The sequence below is a fragment of the Oryx dammah genome, unplaced genomic scaffold (assembly GCF_014754425.2).
Source record: "Oryx dammah isolate SB20612 unplaced genomic scaffold, SCBI_Odam_1.1 HiC_scaffold_15, whole genome shotgun sequence".
NCBI classification, from domain to species: Eukaryota; Metazoa; Chordata; class Mammalia; order Artiodactyla; family Bovidae; genus Oryx; species Oryx dammah.
In genome coordinates, this window is record NW_024070199.1 from 23,310,384 (window position 1) to 23,328,293 (window position 17,910).

At 44.4% G+C, this 17,910-nt stretch overlaps 1 protein-coding gene across 3 annotated transcripts in view; it reads right to left on the reverse strand.

Annotated features, from left to right (window-relative positions):
• NELL1 (neural EGFL like 1) overlaps nucleotides 1-17,910 on the reverse strand; it is a 1,021,326-nt gene that overhangs the window by 911,160 nt on the left and 92,256 nt on the right. For all 3 annotated transcript variants that reach the window (XM_040255650.1, XM_040255649.1, XM_040255651.1), the window contains exon 3: nucleotides 4,509-4,659. In XM_040255650.1, coding sequence (XP_040111584.1) covers nucleotides 4,509-4,659 — 151 coding nt within the window. The remainder of the gene's footprint in view (nucleotides 1-4,508; nucleotides 4,660-17,910) is intronic.

Consider the following 17,910-nt stretch of genomic DNA (forward strand, 5'->3'; position numbering starts at 1 on the left):
ACATTCTAATCAAAGAAGCCAGCTACAAAGGACCACATATTGTAAGATGCCATTTATATAAAATGTCCAGATAGGCAAATCCATAGAGACAGAAGGCTATTGCCAAAGGCTGGGGGAATGAGGAGGAGATGGTGGAGTGACAGCTAAGAGGTGTGAGATTTCTATGGGAGGTAATGAAAACCAGATCTTTATTACCTAAAGCTGAGTGCATTACAGATTCAGAGGTAATCCTTTATAGTAATACTTCCCCTTGATAAGACTAAACAAACATGGAGGAAGGCACCATAGAATTAAGAAGTGGAGGGGAATGTCTTATATTTCCTCATTTATTTTGTTTGAGTCAAGACCTGAGGTTTTCCTATTACAGTGAAAAATGGTCATGATTTCCACTCAACGATCCTCAGGTTCTATTAGAAACCTGCCAGGAAAGTAAGAAAAGGTAGCCTCAGATGACTCTACATGACAACACCAAAAGGGCTTTCAAAGCCTTTCTTAAAATAAGATATGGATTTTTTTAGATTCCAAAGAGAAACCCATAAAATAGTGTTTCAACACTTAGGATTGGGCAAAGAAAGGAAATATATTTTTTAAGAGTTGTGCACTTAACACACACTCTCTTTTTTCATGCTTACCACCACCCTACAAAGTAGATGATTATCCTCATTTACAGACAAAGAAATTGAGGTTCCAAGACATTCCATGGCAGGTATGGCGCAGCTAAAAGTCAAACTCCAGGCTCCACGACATCTGACTCTGGAGCTCTCCTGTATCGGCTGCCATTCCACTCACTTCTCACCTGCTTTGGGAAGCTCTCTGCTTCCACTGAGAAGCATTTGAAGACACCGTACATTCTGCTTTCTGGACATTTGCATGGCCCTCAAGCGGAGGAGGCCCTCACACCCAACCCCTAAGCCAGTGAGGCAAGGACATGAGCTTCCCGTGTCTGTGAAGCTGAGACTGGCTTGACATCTCCACCCTTGGGCAATAAGAAACTTGCGCTTTCTCCCAACCTACAGAACACAGGGACTCTAACCTGTACCTGCTCACCAACACGTACGTCAGCTTGCTTTCTCCAGGCTGACCCAGAGACAGCCAGCTCACGGTACTGCCGGCAGCATCCTCACTGAAGGCTCGGGGTCCACCACATCCCTCTGAGGCTGAGGGCAAACTTAACCACTGAAAAGAGACAGAACGGTTGACCCTCACCTCTGCTGGAAATGTGCATGAAAAGACCCTCAGCTCCAGCCAAACTGGTCTACTCTCTGCTCTTTTCTCTTCACACACACAAAGAATTCCGTTTCCTTAATTTCTCCCCTGTGAGACTGCCCACACTGTTCTCCCTAGGTCGGTACCCTTTCCTTTCCTTTGCCTGCAAAACTCAACCTGTTTCAGGAGTCTCCCCTCTAGGTCGTCTTCCTTAATGGCCAACTTAATATACCGAATTCACTGAACCTAACACCTTTCCATCATTTTCCTCAGTGGGCCTATCTAGGTTGACATACCAAATAGTAGTACAAGGAAGGTTTACTGAACTCCAGTTTCCCAGTATAGACTCTGACATGAGAATGTAAGAGCAAGTATTCTATTAAAGAAGTGCTTCCAGAAGAGGGATGGAGTAAAACAGGAAGTCGTAGCCTCAGCCTGTCTCCTGGTCGCTCTGGGGAATAAATGAAGCCTCAGAACCTGACTGGCCTCCAGGTGTCCAAGGCCAAGGGACTAGGCTTCCATACTCCAAGCTCCTAAGTCAATCATTGAGTTCAGGCTGCCTGGGGAGGAAGTAAATTCCCAGACACTTCCACTCTGAGTCCAGTAGGATGAAGAGGTTACAGAAGCTGATGTCCAGTGCTCTGAGGCAAGTTGTTAGGTGCTAACCTTTGGAAACAGCCCATCGAAGCCAGGTGAAGGGCACAACGAACCTACACAAGAGATCTGAGGAGGTCGGGGAGGGTGGCACCGTGTCTGCTACGAGGTCAAGTTTAGAGCCGGCTTCATGGGCAGGTGACCAGTATATCTGCACAGGATTCTGCCCTCAGAAGGGCCCCACGCTTCTGGTTTAATAGTCTGCAGTCACCGTCTTGAAATTCTTAGCAATTTTACCTTTGACTGCATTTCCTAAGTGAGGTCTGGGCGGACAGTGGAGCACACACTGGGCAGGCTCTGTTCATGCGCAGCCCTGCCTCCCACCACCTGCCACCTCCCTGGGACCAGTTCTCAGCCCCTGGCTTGGCTGCTCCCTGGTGCCCAGGGCCCACCTGCCCTTCCTGCACCCCCTGCCCAGTAACTCTTGCCACCCTCTGCCTGGGCACTGACTGTTACATGGGCTTGGGGATGCCAGTGTTCCCATACCACTGTCCACTAGGGGAGGAGAGGGCACAGAATCAGTTTGGGGGAGCCACATAATTTTGAAATTAGCTACACACTGCCTTTTAACTCCAATGGAATACTCTTCTGTTAATAGCTCTTTTTCATTCCTTAGTTTTTTGTGTGGTCGTGCCCTGCTTCCCACACCAAACTCTTAGATACTGTTTCTTTCATTTCCCCACAAAAAGTTGCATAGCACCTAGAACAGAGTAGGTGCTTCGTAAGTATTTTCAGAGGATTAATATAAACCTGGTATTACATTAAAACTGGCAGGGAGGTTCCAATCCAAGATGGTGACTTAAGACCCTGAACACACCTCCCCCAACGGACACACTGAATCTCCTGCTACCCATGGAACAATTACTGCTGGAGAAAACCTAAAGACTGGCTAGGGATGTGGCAAATGAGAATTTAAAAAAAAAAAAAAAACTACATTGAAGCAGATAGGAGAGGGTATGGGACATAATCTCACCGTAAACCCCACCCTCATTCAGAGAGCCACAGTCAGGAGGAATTCAAGACCTAGAACTTCTGTTTAAGGGGCAAAGAGTTTGAACTCCACAACAGGGAGCCCAGTTCTTAAGACCTACATCTAAGAGACAAGCCGCCCACAATGCCTAGCTTTGAAAACCAAAGGGATTCCTGTTCCCAGGACCCTCAAGGCTATAATGATATGAGAAAGAGCTCACCCACCTACCTGGCGGGGGCGGGGCAGGGGGCAGGTCAGAGGCAGCTCATTTGCTTACAGTAAAGCATTGGCTTGAGGGGAAGGCATCTAATCTAACAGACATATTCAGGGCCCTGCTGTAAGACTCTCCAGGAGGAAGACAGGCAGTCATTCCATCTTGGAGGTCTGTGTCTGTGAACTCCAGGCAGGTCAGTATAAAGAGAACTTTTGCACTATCCGCTGCCCTGGGTTTGTTTGTTGGCTTGTTTTTTCACAGCCATCACCCAAGGGACACCTTTCATTGCCTAACCATGGAGCCAAGTTCCTGGATCCCATGGAACGGTAGCAGTCGAAGAGATAGTCCTTGGCAGGTTACCATTTCCAGGGCACTGCATATACAGCACACTGAAACACACCCCCAGTCTTTTTGAGAAAGAGGCCTACTTGCCTGTCCAGGGGCTCTGGTCTGGGGAGCAAGCTTCTGGTTTGGCACACTTACGGGGGCAAGAGAGGGGGCTCTCAGGGAACAGAGGCTTGTGGACACACTCTTTCTCCCCTCTCCTCCTGCTTTGCTCCAGCTTACCAGTATATCCCAGAGAGGCCCTTATACCTTGTCTTAGATTATCTAATTACTTCAAATTCCCTAACAGAGGGACTTTTCAAAATGAAAGCCCTTATACGGCTTCCCATTATCTATGGGGTCTTTAGTCCAAGTGTTGGGACATGGCAACAAGGCTTTGAAAGGATCGGACTTTCTGCCTGCCTCTGTAACACCACCCATCGCTGACGACCCCAAACCTCTCGCCCCTTCCCCACACACACTTACCTGCAAACCGCTTACCTGTTCCATCCTCAAATCATGACAACCTCTTTCTGGAATGCTTTTCTTCCTATTCTGTACTCCCTCCTATACAGCCTGCCAAATATCTACTCAAATGATTTCCTTATCAACCATCATCCTTTCTTGGCTTAAGACAGAGCTTAGTAGAACTGACAGCAACTACTTTTATCCCCAAAACACAAGTTTCCAGCACTTTTCACGACATTCATTTGTCCATCTTCCCTACTAACTTCGGTGATGTGATCCTTAGAATAAAAACTGCATACTATTCACCTTAATATTCCCAGTGTCAAGCACAGTTCCTATAAAATAAACACAATGAAGGCCTATTGGAGGTTGCTGGTAAATATAACCACTTAACTTGGTGACCTAAATCTGATGGATAGAATGTGGTTTTATATGAGCGAAGTCTATCAGGAGATACAAAATAGGCGAGAAAGACACTCACGAGTGGTCCTTGGAGAGCAAACAAGAAAGCCACTTCACCCAAAATAAATTCTTAACGCAAAGTAAGTCCACAAATGTGTTCAACAGCCGCAGGTTTCATCCAGCCAAACATTTTCCTGGAGTGGCACCCTTTACATTTTGTGTAGTGATGAATGCCAGGTAGATCTTGAGAAGTAGACTGTGCTTTCTTACCTGTGTTCCAGTTCTCGAATGGACAGGATCACTCCTGACGTGGATGGCTTCTGCTGCACAGTGGCCAGAAAGGTGAACTCACTCTTATTCCGGAACAGCTGAATTAATTTCTCACTCACATGAGGGGCTGCGTGGATCTCTCTTTCTGCATCTGAGGGGTCAAGGAGGAGGAGAAGGGGAAGGTAAGAAGAAATACAGATGGGAAAAGAGGAGGAATACGAGAGAGAAAAGGAAGAAAGACACACAATTAAAAATTCCTTGTCCGGAGGATCCAGGGTACCTTTCCCCTTTGCCCTTCTTGTCAATAGTTTCCATTTTCAGGTGCCACCCACCACTCCACATGGCTGCCTGCACTCAAAGCAAAGCCTGGGAATGCTGTCCCAGCCATCATGCCCACTTGTCACTTTGACAAGTTCACAATTGGCCAGTCAGTGATTTTTCTGACAGCGATGTTGATGGGACGTGGAGCAATTTGGCCTGCTGCAAACAGATTAGGTTGCTGAAAACAGGGTGAGAGGCAGTCAGATCAATGGGGTCCAAAATTCAGAAAATCCTGAGTCTAATAGGATCCAGTGCCACTCAGCAGGCTCTCATTTCCCCTTTCCCGTGGCCTCAGCTTCAATCTCTCCACACACATCTAGGGAAATATGTCCTCGCTTTGTGACCAGGAGAGATTTACTAGAGCTAATAATGCCAGACAACTGCGCTTTTGCTAAAAGAATAAATACAAGGCCTGCTCAGGATCCATCAGTGTGCCTGGAATTTCTGTACACATCCAGTAAATGACTGTCCTCATGAAATATTTATTAAAGTTGAGGCCAATTCAGCAGGTCTAGAGGTGTGCTAGTTCGGCGAATCCTGCTCCTAGACAGAAATCCTTCTTTCTGCAACATCCGCATAATGAGAGAGATCCCTCATGGTTTCAGACTCACTTTTGTCATGATAAAACTGGGTGTCACACCACTATTTTACACTATACTTTCTGGCACCAGAAAGTGGGCACCAAGGGACTGGAATTAGAGAAAAAGTATTCAGAGGATTGGTGGCCTTCTCTCATGACCTGCCAATGTCCTCTGCAAGCGATAGGGTGATACGTATGGTAACTCTTGGTTATTTCTCTAGGGCTGCCTGAGGAACCCTTGAAAAACATATGATAGAACTGCATTAGGCACAATACCAAGATACAGGAACCAACCCAAGTGTCCATCGACATGCGAATGGGTAAAGAAGCTGTGGTATACATATAATGGAATCCTACCCAGCCATAAAAATAGAATGACATACTGCCATTTGCAGAAACATGAATGGACCTGGGCATTACGCTAAGTAAAATAATCCAGACTGAGAAAAGCCAAATACTGTATATCACATATGTGGAATCTAAAAAATACAATAATCTAGTGAACATAACAAAGAAAGGAGCAGACTCACAGATGGGGAATCAACTAGTGGTCACCAGAGGAGAAAGGGGAGGGGGAGTGACTATACGCGGTGGGGGAGGGGAGGCATAAACTGTGCGGTGTAATCTAGGCTCGAGAATGTACTGTGCAACACGAGACTATACCCACCATTCTGTGGTGACTGCAAATGGAAAGCAACCTTTAAAAATTGCATAAAGAGTTTTTAAAAAGAAAAGAAAAACATAGAATTGCAAAGGCCATGTCGCCCAAGCAATATCACAGACTCGTATTAGGACCTTGAACCACCTCATTCTAAAGAGTGGCTTTTAAACAAAAAGAAACCCTCAAATTCTTGACCTCAAGCCTCAGTCTTCTCAACTGCAAAATGAGGGGGGATGGACTAGGTGATTCCTCACAGTCCCCCCCACCCCCAGCTACATCGCCTATAATCCTACACATTGCCATTTCAAGTTTGCAGCACAGAAAAGAACACAGTCTTCCAGATGTAGGAGTCTAGGCTACAGATGGTGGGAAGTAAGAAATTATTTATTTCCTGCCGTGTCAGTAAACTAAGCATGCACAGTCAACAGCAATTGCAGCCACCACAGAAGGTGAGCTGGTGAGCCCTTCGGAAGGTGAGCTGGAAGCAGGTGAGCAGGTGAGGGAACTCAGGAAGGGAAGAATCTCTGCTATTAATAGCAGCCACCAGACTACAGCCACTTCCTACAGTTTCCCCTGAGGAAACTGAAGATGTGAAAACAGGATACTGGCCTGCAATATGTGAGGTGCATAGGAATGATTTCAGGGAGCCCAGACACTTGCATCTTTCCATACATAGAAAAGCACTAAATTCCTTAACTTGGGTTACCTGGTTTTCTTTAATTTAAAATAATCTTTTGACTTCAAACTACCTACCTTTTGTTGCAAAATTTCTACATAACCTGACCCCTCTCCTCGCCTCCTTGGAGCAGTTCTCTCAGGGTCAATTGAGGTGCTGCCTCCCAGGCTTAAGTCCTAAAAATTTCCAGTGAATAAAATATAATGAGTTTGAGCAAGCTCCGGGAGCTTGTGATGGACAGGGAAGCCTGGCATACTGCAGTCCACGGGGCCGCAAAGAGTCAGACATGACTGAGCAACTGAACTGAACTCAACTTTTAGGTTGTGACTAATCTTTTTACGTCCACAGAAGTAAGGTTGGTCCTCTTCTAAGGAATGGCCCAACCCAAGAACACTCTACCCACAGAAAACCTACCTGAGTGTCATTTGCTTTCCTTTCTAGAGAAAGGCCTTCCCTACTTTACTACTAAGTGGTATGCTGTCAGGCTTCTGCCAAGGGCTGATATAAGAGTCACTTAGGGAATGCTTCTATGCCTTTTACAAAATTCTAGCAAAAGACTATCCATTGTTGCTGTTATTCAGCTGCTAAGCTATGTCAGACTCTTTGTGACCCCATGGACTGTGGTATGGACTGCACTATCTCCCGGAGCTTGCTCAAACTCACGTCCATTGTGTCAGTGATGCCATCCAACCATCGCATCCTCTGTCATCCCCTTCTCCTCCTGCCCTCAATCTTTCCCAGCATCAAGGTCTTTTCCAATGAATCAGCTCTATGCATCAGGTGGCCAATGTACCAGAGCTTCAGCATCAGTCCTTCCAATGAACATTCAGGATTGATTTCCTTTAGGATTGATGATTTGAAAGCATCATTTCTTCAGTGCTCAGCATTCTTTATGGTCCAACTCTCACATCCATACATAACTAGAGGGAAAACCATAGCTTTCACTAGACGGACCTTTATCAGCAAAGTGATGTCTCTGCTTTTTAATACACTGTCTAGGTTGGTCATAGCTTTCCTTCTAAGGAGTAAGAGTCTTTTAATTTCATGGCTGCAGTCACCATCTGCAGTGATTTTGGAGCCCAAGAAAATAAAATCCATCACTGTTTCCACTTTTTCCCTATCTATTTGCCATGAAGTGATGGGACTTCCCATACTTTCCATAAAGATATTCAAAACCTACTAAATGTATGGACAAATCACTCTGCAAACTAGAGACCATTAGCCAATGTTTGTTAATGTTATTTTTATTATTATTACCGCTGGGCAAAGAGCCTTGCAATCAGTTTCACTTAGAATTTAGTGTCAGGTAAAAAGTCTTGGTTGAGATTAACATCTCGATTTATTTTTTTCCTTTTTGCTACTTCCTTCTTTACTCATCAGTTAGGATTCAACTGATTGGTGGTGGCTGCATAGAGAGCTTTAGAGGATTCTGAAGCTTAGGCCCAGTGAAAAGAGAGCCATGATTAATCTCCAGGCCGACTGGGGGAATGATAAATATCAGACCAGTTATGGGTGTCCTCACCTCTCAATTTTCCCTGAGGGATATGATCAAATCCGATGGCCAATGACCCCAAAATTTTCTATCTACAACCCTAACCTCTCCTTTAAGTAACAGACTCATATATGCAATGGCCTCCGGATGATCTCCATGTGCACATTGCATATCATTCAAGCTGTATCCACCACTGAGCTCTTTTTCTCTCCAATGACCCTCTATTATCTCCTAGAGTTCCCAGTCTTGGCAAATGGAACGACCCACTTCCTAAGGTCAAAAAACTAGCAATTGTCCTCGATTTTTTCTTTTTCTCCACCCTCCATATTCAATCCAAGAACGTATCATGAGGGCTCCGGCATCTGTTTATTTCTTCCTGGCCCCACTCTTAAACTTTTGTTCAAGCTGTCATCATCTCTCCAATAGCATCCTCAAGGTCTCCACGCTGCCTTCCCTCCTCTGTCACTCACACAGGAGCCCAAGAAGTCAGGGTCACTTCCATCTGCTGCATAAAACCTTCCAGTGGCTTCCCATCGCTCCCAGGGTAAAATCAGGCTCCTCAGCATGGCCTGCATGGTCACACACAAATTAACTCTTGCCTACCTATCCCTTCTCTAGCTCCCACTGCATATGCAACCTCTTGGCCACTCCCTTCAACAAAACCCCCATTAACGTCTTAAATGCCACTTTGGTGATTTCCCCATCTATCATGTCCTGTGATCAATTATTTCCTTGTATCATTTATCATAACCTTGTTCCATGTTTCTTACTTTACTTCATTTCTTTCCCCCTTCGACTGTAAGCATCAGGAGTACAGACATACTTATTTATTCCCTGTTGCATCCACAGTTCTTAGTGGCTGGCAGGAAAGAGGCATTCAATCAAGATTCCCTCAGTTCAGTTCAGTTGCTCAGTGGTGTCCGACTCTTTGTGACCCCATAAGTCGCAGCACACCAGACCTCCCTGTCCATCACCAACTCCCAGAGTTCACTCAGACTCACATCCATCGAGTCAGTGATGCCATCCAGCCATCTCATCCTCTGTCATCCCCTTCTCCTCCTGCCCCCAATCCCTCCCAGCATCAGAGTCTTTTCCAATAAGTCAACTCTTCACATGAGGTCACCAAAGTACTGGAGTTTCAGCTTCAGCGTCATTCCCTCCAAAGAAATTCCAGGGCTGATCTCCTTCAGAATGGACTGGTTGGATCTCCTTGCAGTCCAAGGGACTCTCAAGAGTCTTCTCCAACACCACAGTTCAAAAGCATCAATTCTTTGGCACTCAGCTTTCTTCACCATCCAACTCTCACATCCATACATGACCACTGGAAAAACCATAGCCTTGACTAGATATACCTTTGTTGGCAAAGTGATGTCTCTGCTTTTGAATATGCTATCTAGGCTGCTCATAACTTTTCTTCCAAGGAGTAAGCGTCTTTTAATTTCATGGCTATGGTCACCATCTGCAGTGATTTTGGAGCCCAAAAAAATAAAGTCTGACACTGTTTCCCCATCTATTTCCCATGAAGTGATGGGACCGGATGCCATGATCTTCGTTTTCTGAATGTTGAGCTTTAAACCAAGTTTTTCACTCTCCTCTTTCACTTTCATCAAGAGGCTTTTTAGCTCCTCTTCACTTTCTGCCATAAGGGTGGTGTCATCTGCATATCTGAGTTTATTGACATTTCTCTTGGCAATCTTGATTCCAGCTTGTGCTTCTTTCCAGCCAGCGTTTCTCATGAGGTACTCTGCATATAGGTTAAATAAGCAGTGTAACAATATACAGCCTTGCCGTCCTCCTTTCCCAATTTGGAACCAGTCTGTTGTTCCATGTCCAGTTTTAACTGTTGCTCCCTGACCTGCATATAGATTTCTCAAGAGGGAGGTCAGGTGGTCTGGGATTCCCATCTCTTTCAGAATTTTCCACAGTTTATTGTGATCCACACAGTCAAAGGCTTTGGCATAGTCAATCAAGATTACTGAATTAATTAACTAATGTATTTTCCATTGTGTACCTGTGTAGTTGCTAAGTCAGGTCCGACTCTGTGACCCCATGGACTGTAGCCTGCCAGGCTCCCCTGTCCATGGGATTCTCCAGGCAAGAATACTGGAGAGGGTTGCCAGTTTCTCCTCCAGGGGATCATCCTGACCCAGGATCAAACCGACATCTCCTGCATTGGCTGGCAGGCAGTTTCTTTATCAGTGAACCACAAGTGAAGCCCCTAAATCTGAGTTTGTTTCTATTTTGCATGTGTGTTCATTTGTACTGTTTTTAAATTGCACATAAGTGATATCATACAGTATCAAACAGGTCTCTTCTCCACTCTTGGCTGCCCTAAACCCAGTGCGATGATGTGGTATGGAGGTGGTGGGAACAGAGCATCACCATGCAGACAATGGGATCATTCACAGGAAAGCCAGGAATGTTGCTTTCCTGTTATATTTATGGAAATACACATTTCTGTAAGTTTTCCATTTATGTCATTTATATTGTTTACATTGTGACTTCAAGTAACCACAAATATTACAGTCAGAAAATAGCATGATACCTTCGGACAACTAGCAGATAAATGAGTACTTAAGTGACTATCAAATTAAAATGATTTCCAGGGCCAGTTCAGCCTATTCCTCCTTTAGGACACTCCAGCCAATGCACTAATCCAGTCCAGCCCTCCTAAAAAGCTGAATATGTCTTTTACCACTTTTCTCATTTATCATTGTAAATGATTGGCATGTTGAAGTAAGGAGATCCCATTAGCACTCAGAGTGAAATGTAAAAAAAAAAAAAAAAGAAAGAAAGAAAAGAAACATGTACTTTGATAAATTGAGGTTTCATGTACATTTTCATTTTCAAAATAAAAAGCTATTTCAAATAAATGTTTACCATACTTCAGCCACTAAAAAATATAAGAAATCCTACTCCTTTTACAGTAATAATTGGACCAGGTTTCAAGGAACTAAAGACTAAGTTCTGCAGATAACTAAGCTGTGTGATCTTAGATAAGACACTTGACCTCTGATCCTCACACACTGTATCTTAAAATTTAAACGATTGAACTCCATGGTCTCCAAGGTGTTTCCTAGTTCAACGGTTCTGTGAATCAGTTTCCCCTGCTCCTAAGTCAATAGCAAGATGGTACTGAGGGCATTTCCCATCTACAAAAAACCCAGGTTCTATCATTTTTCTGCCGATTTTCCAAGACAACGATAAACACTGTGTTCAATTTCTGAAAACAGTGTATGTCACCTATTTTTGCAGTAGGCTGCTTTTTTTCCCTAGAGTTCAAAGGGCAACTGATGAAAACCAGTTAATGAGAACCTATCATGAATATTATACTTCTATGTGTATGGGATCACTACAATGTGGGTTTGCTGCATTATTTGAGAATATTCAGTCCTTCTTGAGAGAACAAGAAAAATAAGTGGAATTCATAAACCTCGTGTGTGTGTGTGTGTTAGTCCTCAGCTGTGTCCAACTCTTTGTGACCCCATGGACTGCAGCCCTCCGGGCTCCTCTGTCCATGGGATTCGCCAGGCAAGAATACTGGAGTGGGTTGCCATGCCCTTCTCCAGAGGATCTTCCCAATCTGAGATAAACTCATAGACGTGTTAAATATAGATAAAAATTTAGAAATCTTTGAAATGTGCTAAACATATACCCAATAAGTGCACCATAAGTATGCTGAATGCAGATAAAAAGGACTGAATAAGAGTATCACTTACTAATAGAAGGGGGTGGGAGGACCAAGTCATAATGTACAATAGCCTTCTTCAGAACGGCTGCTCTGTCGTCCCCAAATATGACATCCGTCTCTGACTCCCATTCTATTCCCATGCTGGTCCCACCTCTACTCTCTCTCTCAGAAACGTTAATAGAACACATTGGTGCTCGCCGAATTAACTGGTGAACTACAGCTGTGGCCAGGCATACTTGCCCAAGTCTCGCCATTAAGAGGAAGCACACTGGTGCCAGGACCTCCTATCTGCTGAACCTCTTTTTAATAACCTCAGATACTGTCCTTGTAGCCACAGCATTAGAGAGGAGACTGAGAAAAAGACAGACTAGAGAACCAACGCATAACCCAGGAACCTGGTGGGTTAGCCCATCCTACTCCCCGCACCCTACCTGAACCCTAGCAACTCTCGGTTCCCTGCTTCCTTCTGGGTATTTCTAATTGATTTGATAAGACCTGATTCAAGCACCTAAATGTGGCCGACCTGTGTCACTTTCACTTTTCCCTTTCATGCATTGGAGAAAGAAATGGCAACCCACTCCAGTGTTCTTGCCTGGAGAATCCCAGGGACGGGGGAGCCTGGTGGACTGCCGTCTATGGGGTCGCACAGAGTCGGACACGACTGAAGCAACTTAGCAGCAGCAGCAGCAGCAGCGAGACTTTCAATTTTGTGACTTCTGGGAGTATACTTGGAGGCTACCATTGCACCAAGGTAATTTCCTACATAACCACCACTTACAGTGAACATTTTACACTTTAAAAAACAGAGAGAAAAGACAATGTCATTCCAAATACTCAAGAGGTTTTGCCTGATTTAGTTAAGAAGTGCTAACTCAGCAGCAAGGGTTAAGTGCTTTTTCCTTCCTAGGATGAAATGGCTCTACTTAGTCAATTTTCAAGAAAGACTAAAAATGCTAATATGATAATCAACCATCAGTAAAACCGTGCTAGATGAAGGGAGGAGGCTGAGGAGTGGAGCAGGAAAGAAATTAACCAGTGGTATTCACAAGCTCTTCTCTACCTCATCTAGAAGCAACTTCATTTCCCTTTTCCTTGACATACAGTGTAAGAAAGGTGATGATTTTCATTGTCAGCAAACATACCTGTGTTTACTCTGTGCCAGGTACCAGTAAAAAGTTCAAAATACAATTTCTGCCGCCAAGGATCACTACAAAAGCAAGACAGTTACTTGGTGAAAATCAAGGCACAAAAAGAGGAAGGGAGCCTAGGGATGACATCACATAAGATGCATCTTTGAGGCTGAGTCAAAAAGATGAACCAGCATTTACTAGACAGGAGAAACAGAGAGCAGAGGGCATTCCTTGCAGATCGCTTTGAACCTTTCATTACCCACGTATTTTGCATTATCCTCGCATTCTTTCTTTGCAAGCCTCTCTCCCTAAAACTCTTAGCAGAAAAGCAACTATTCAATCTGATATTGGAGGGAACTCTCCCCTGATCAGTGAGTCAAGAGAGCAAAACCAGCAGAAATAGGACAAAACAAACACAGCAGGGCAGCCCTGACTGATGAATTCAGGCGACATCTTGGTAATCACAGCATGTGTACACTAAGAACCTCAACACATGGCAGAATCTTGTTATAGACATGGCACATCCTTCTAGCCTCAGTCCCACATAAGCTTGTGGTTAAGATTGCCCTGAAAGGTAAAGCAACACTTGCCAAAGTGAAATGACGGTCGGCTTTTCATTTCTAAGTAGAGAGGAAACTTGCCATTTCAGAACTGCCAACTCTCCAGAGGGCAAGTGCTGCTGTGTGGAGAGGCGTACGTGTCCACTCTTAGGTCCTGGGGCCCTTCTCTGAGAACTTCAGATGCTATTGATCTAAGCACTTTCAAAGCAGCCGAAATCACAAGCAGAAAGTAGTAGGAACACCAAGAGCCTCCCACTTAATATGTAAGGGATTCCTATCTCTACTAACAAGTTCCAAATAATATCCCATTAAGCGTCCATTAGCTTCAGAAGCCAGAATAATAAAAAGCAAATATGTGTATGGCATATGGTACAAGGGCAGAGTTAACTACTTTACACGTATTCTCTAATTACAATAATCTGAGGAATAGCCATTACTATTTTTCCTACTTTACATTTGAGAAAACTAAGTTTTACAGAACTTGAAGGAGAAAATATATTGGACTAGGAGGCCACGGTTCTGACATTCCAACCTGGCAGGCTGGTTCCATATGCTACAGTCTTCACTGTGCCAGGCCTACTGTTTGCCAGTACGTATGATCTCAGTGCTTGGTACATGTGGAAAGGGACAAATCATCATATACCCAGTGCCTGACACTATTCACTCAGAAAATATTTATGAACAATCTATTTGCACAACCCCTGAGCTAAATAACATTCCCCCACTTTATAGGTAAGGAAACAGGCACAGAGAGTCAAACTCTGAGCACAGAGAATGGCTTGCCCAAGGTCACACAGCCTGTGACTAGAGAAAAAACTTGAGTCCTCAGCAGAGTAGATTAGAACACTCCACGGCATTCGCCTGGCACCCCTGCTTATGTTCACTTTCATTCTCTTTTCCTGTCTCCTACCCACCTCGTCCTGCACTCGAGCCACACAAGCTCCTGTCTCTTCTTCCCAGGGCCGGGTTCCTTCCCACCCTGGTACGTTCCATGTGCAGTGACCTCCCTTCTCGCTTCTGTGAATACCAACTTAATTGTTAGTCCTCAGGCCATCTTTCCCTGACCACCCAGACCTTGTACTCCCTATGTTGCCATCCGTGGACTTATAAATATCAAGGTTTTATGTGAATAATCATTATATTGTGCCATCACTTCATTAACAACTATCATGCCCACTGCATTAAATTCCATAGAAAATGGTTTATCAATAGATACCAGGCATGATGCTGAGTGCGAGTATGTGGTGAAACCTCAAAAGCTATTTGCTGCACTAGTAATATATCTTGATTCCAAAGTCTGGGACCCAATAGAAGGGGTTTACCAAAGACACTCAATTATAACCCCAACCTGCAGAGAAAGTTACATTAAAATAATAAGCTGCCTAAGGAATAATAAAGCCAGCAAAGCACCCCTAGCTCATTCAGAGACTAAACCCAAAGAATCCTGTGACACGCGGTGCTAATTTTTTTTAAATTCCTATGTGACTCAAGAGATTCAGATGTCCCCATGATTTTACCAATTAGATGAGCAGGGTGGGGGAACCGAACTCCTCTTCTCAACATTTAAAAATACCAGTAAGGAAAATCAGTGCATCCCCTGGCCACTAAGAAGTTAGCAAACCAGTCCTCTTCGGGGTGTCTCCCTATCTGCACTCAGCCGCGCCCGCCCCTTTGCAACCCCTTGGACTGTAGCCGACCATGCTCCTCTGCCCATGGGATTCGCCAGTGAAGAATATTGGAGTGGGCTGCCATTTCCTCCTCCAGGGGATCTTCCCAGACCCAGGAACTGAACCCGCTTCTCTGTGCCTCCTGCATTGGCAGGCAGATTCTTTACTACCAACGCCACCTAGGAAGCCCCCCGTCTCCCTATATTAGCACCATAACCTACCAGTGATCAAGTCTCCCTCCATGATCCTCATACCTCCACCCCCATCCCAGTGGAATCCTCAAAGCAGAGAGGTAAAGCGTGGTTGCCAGCTCTATCTGAATCACAGGACGGGAAAACAAAAGAGTCTGATAAAGATTTGTTAATAAAGGCTGCATTGTGTAAACTGCAAACTGGCAGTTCTAAGATAAGTAAGTTCTAGGGATGTAGTGAAAAGCATGGTGACTGTAGTTAATACCGTATTATATATTTGAAGGTTGCTAAGAGTAGATCTTAAGTCCTCATCATAGAAAAAAAAATGTAATTATGCAAGGTGATGAATGTTAACTAAGCTTATTGAGGTAATCATTTTGCAGTATATATACATCAAATCATTATGCTGTACACTTTAATACAATGTTATATGCCAATTATATCTCATTAAAACTAGGGGGGTGAGAGGAGGGAATACTTCACTGTATAGCAAAAAAGCTATCTAGGGAATGGTTATAAATTAGACTGCATATAACCAGTGGAAAATTACCCAGGATAATATAACATCAAAAGTATTAGAATAACAGAAAACTCCTAGGCAATAATATCAAACAGGGACGCAACTGCATGCATAATGACATATCAAGTATATAAAAATGTATTTAGTGATGCATAGCAGAAAGATACAAATGGCCTTCAATCAAAATGTTAACACTGGAAGCTAATCTGGGTGATATTTTTCTTCTTTCACCATGTCTCAGTTTTCCAGATCTCCTCTGAGAATTATTGTAAGGAAAAAACAATTTTGTGATAAAAATATAAGAGCACATCATAGAAACAGGAGAAGCAAAAAGGGCATCTGAAAAGAAAATAAGTACCAACTCTCCAGCTTTCAATCATGAAATTGTGTCTCTTTAAATCAATTAGACCCCCCTTAACCCCCCACACCAGCCAAGCTCAACCAGCTCTGGCTTCCCATGGAATACCACTGCCCTCCTTAATGCAGGGGACAAGTCAGCTCCCAGAATGGCCTGCTGGGGCATTTCAACACAGACCCACCCCACTCCCCGCAGTTCATAACAGCTCAGGCTGATGGGATTTGAGGTCTATTTATGTAATAACTAGCAGTTGAGTCAAGTGTCATTTTAATCCACAGTCATGGTCAAGAGTCTGAGGGTACAGAGGGATGCCCACCACATCCTGATGCACAGAAGCTGTCAAATACAGGTGACTGTCCTAACACACAATCCTCTCTGGGTTCCTGCAGAAGACATGAGGACAGTCCTGGGCCGTGCCCTCTGCCAACTACTCAGCTATTCTTCCAATCATTCGCTCATTAATTCCTCACCTTGAAAACCTTTATTGAGCACTCTTCTGAACCAGGAACTATGGACACAAAACTTGAGACACATCTTTTATCTGCCAGGGGCTAAGCATCAAGTAATAAAGACCCAAACATAGACGAATGGGAACTGCTCAGTTGTTCAGTTCAGAGGCAGAAGCAAAGCGGGAATTCTTAGGAGGGAATACAAGGCTAGAATAGCCTGAAACAGGACCAGAGAGCTTCCCCTCAGAGACCCAATCCTCCCAACAAGGGGCAGTGCAGGGTAGTGGCTAAGCACTCATACTATGGAGCCTGACTGGCTCAGATTCCAGCTTCCCCACATACCAGATATGTGACCATGGACCCATTAACCTCTCTGTGCCTCAGCTTCCTCATCTGTAAAATGGGAATAAAATTCCATCTATCCCATAAAAGCAGTATGAACATCAAATTGATTCAAATGTGTTAAGCTCTCAAAACAGTGTCTGCCACAGGGGAAGCACTGGCCAACTGTTTGTTTGGAAAACAGCTAGGGCAGGCCCTGAGACCTAGAGGATGGGGGTGTACAAAGCTATGCCAGTCCCCACCCTGCCAGGAGGGCCCTGCAGTCATGGCGGGTTATTGCTGTGGCCCAGCAGGAGGACAACAGGCAAGTGAGCAAGGGTCGCCAGCCATGGCTGGAGGCATGGTGAGTGGTCAGTTCTAACCCTCTCCTCTTAAAAAGCTGGCAGAGCCTATGAAGCTTCCTGTGAATCCAATCTAGGTCTAGGCAACCAACCAACATCTAAACATCTGAATTTTTGCTATGTGCTAGAATAAATACACTTAAATATATTTCATCTATTTAAGCAAGAGGCTTAATACGCTTCCTAATTCAGTCCTCACCTGCAGCCCAGCAATGTTAGTACTGTTACTTCCATCTTATAGATGAAGTATAAAGAGTTAAGAAGCTCTGTATTTAAGTATTGCTGCTGGATTTCAAACTCAGATCTGTCTACTGTCAACCACGACTCACCACTGCCTCGGCCCTGATCACTCATCTCAGCCCAACTGGTGCCTGAATACCAGCTCCACCATGGAGCCTCTGTGAGACTTTAGGCAACTTAGCT